The 2,065-nt window shown below is 31.4% G+C and overlaps 1 protein-coding gene across 5 annotated transcripts in view; it reads left to right on the top strand.

Moving 5' to 3' along the window:
- Window positions 1-2,065, top strand: part of LOC106677518 (protein-tyrosine sulfotransferase) — a 43,635-nt gene that overhangs the window by 19,026 nt on the left and 22,544 nt on the right. For all 5 annotated transcript variants that reach the window (XR_010842958.1, XM_067045658.1, XM_067045657.1 and 2 more), the window contains one exon: window positions 1,774-1,920. Coding sequence is in view for 4 of the 5 variants with exons in the window: in XM_067045658.1 (XP_066901759.1) it covers window positions 1,774-1,920 (147 nt within the window). In the remaining variant the exon portion in view is untranslated. The remainder of the gene's footprint in view (window positions 1-1,773; window positions 1,921-2,065) is intronic.

The raw sequence follows: 2,065 nt of genomic DNA, 5'->3' as shown, positions 1-2,065 counted from the left end.
TTTGACTCCATATCAGTCTGTCTTTCTATCTGTTATTAAATTTGTGTTCGGGCATCATTCGAACTAATTATCCTATTTTGATGAAATTTTCAGGAATAGTACCTAATTGGTATCATTTCGATTCTATGAGATTCCGCAAGCTACTTTAATAGTACAAGAGCCCAAGAGGAGAAAAAAGGCAGTTATCTCACCCCAATTTTTGATTAATTAATTGAATGAAAACTATGTATAATTACTAGTCAAAATTGATGAGTCTGCCAAGTATATGTATGGGCAATAAAAAATGGTGGCTGTTTGAAAGTGATAAAAAAATTTAATTTTTCATTCAGTGCTCTATATCTTAAAAAGTAGGAATGACACAAGAAAACCTAAGAGAACATCATTTAAAGATGAGCAAATTTGTTAAAATGTGAGCCCTAATAGAGCTATTTACGTCCAATAGTTCTCGAGATATAGCTTTTTAAAAAGCAACATTTCATAAAAATGTTGTATGGGACGTACTGAGAGATCAATAGTTAGTTTGAATGATGAATCAATAGTTAGATTGAAAAATCTATATCTCAAAAACCATTTGACGTACAGATGTCTATTAGCACTCAAATTAAAGCTAGTTTAATGAGCTATAAAGTATTTTATGATGTTTATCTTCGTAGGAATAACAGTTTACATGAAATTTGCTAAAATATTGATTTCTAGTTGTTCGGATAAATTTTCATTTGCCAAATTCATATTCATATCTGAATATCATAAAAACCACTACCTCTACGAAGATAAGTGTCATAAAATACATTATAGCAAGTTAAATTTCCTTTATTTTGAGTATTGGCAGACATATGTGCGTCTTATGGATCTAGAGATATTTTTTTCAAAATTTCAACATTTTAACAACTAGAAATTAAAATTTTGTGAGTTTATTTTGTCAAATATCATAAAAACTACTAGTCCTACAAAGATAAACATTATTAACTAGTTTATAGTAAATTTAACAAGCTTTAATGTGAGTGCTGGCAGACATCTATACGTCAAATGGTTTCTGAAATGAAGTTTTTCATAAATCAAACTTACTGTCCGAACAACTATAAATCAATTTATTTTAGCATATATATGAAAACTACTATTCCTACGAAGGTAAAGTTCATAAACTTCTGTATAGTCCATTATACTAGCTTTAATTTGAGTGCTAATAGACATATGTACGTCACATAGTTCCTGAGATATAGATTTCTCAAAATAAGTTAACTACTAATCTTTCAGTAAGTAAGATTTTTAAGAAATTTGTCTAGTGTTGTTGGTCGTTTTTAAGATATAGAGCTCCGAATGAAAAGTTAGTGTTTTTTAAGGTTTTGAAACAGCCGCCATTTTTTATTTCCCTTACCTATACTTGGCAGACTCATCAATTTTGACTATTAATTATACATAGTTTTCATTAAAGTAATGAAAATTTGGGGTGAGATAACTGCCTTTTTTTCTTCCTGGCTCTTGTATATAACTTATACATGCGTAAAAACATTTTCCTCGGTACACCTATATTTCGAAAATGCCTCGTTCGATTTGATCCAAATTTGGATGAAATGGGGGAATGGTGTGAAATAGATCTAGTTTTAACTTTCGCTTACCAATGTAAGCGATCTCCAATCTCCTTTCTCAATATACCTATATTTCTCCAACGTTTTGTCCCCCTAAAAAAAACCCTACTCACATTTATATTATTTATATAATGTGTTCTTTTTATGTTATATTATTTTATTTGCTATATTATTATCATGATTGCAGGTGAAGAATGAAGCAGGCAGGATGAGCCGAGGGAGCCGGAGATGGTTGCTCCTGGTGGCGCTGGCCTCGGTGTTCCTTTACGTCACTTACAAGCTGCAGTCCTGCACCAGCTCCTATCCCAATGGCCCTTACATGATGCCCAGGGAGGTATGTTTCAAATAACACTTACAATTTTTAGCATGTTATTGGATAGAATGGTAAAGAAAACGAGCCCACTTTATAATAGATTTTTATTATAGAATCATAGTCTAATTGAGGTGTCGAAAAACTCCAGATGTAGTTAATGAACTGG

This window comes from Halyomorpha halys, unplaced genomic scaffold (assembly GCF_000696795.3).
Source record: "Halyomorpha halys isolate HHAL.00 unplaced genomic scaffold, Hhal_1.1 Scaffold101.1, whole genome shotgun sequence".
NCBI lineage: Eukaryota > Metazoa > Arthropoda > Insecta > Hemiptera > Pentatomidae > Halyomorpha > Halyomorpha halys.
The sequence above is the reverse complement of the archived record's forward strand: the minus strand, read 5'-3'. Positions and strand labels throughout refer to the sequence as shown.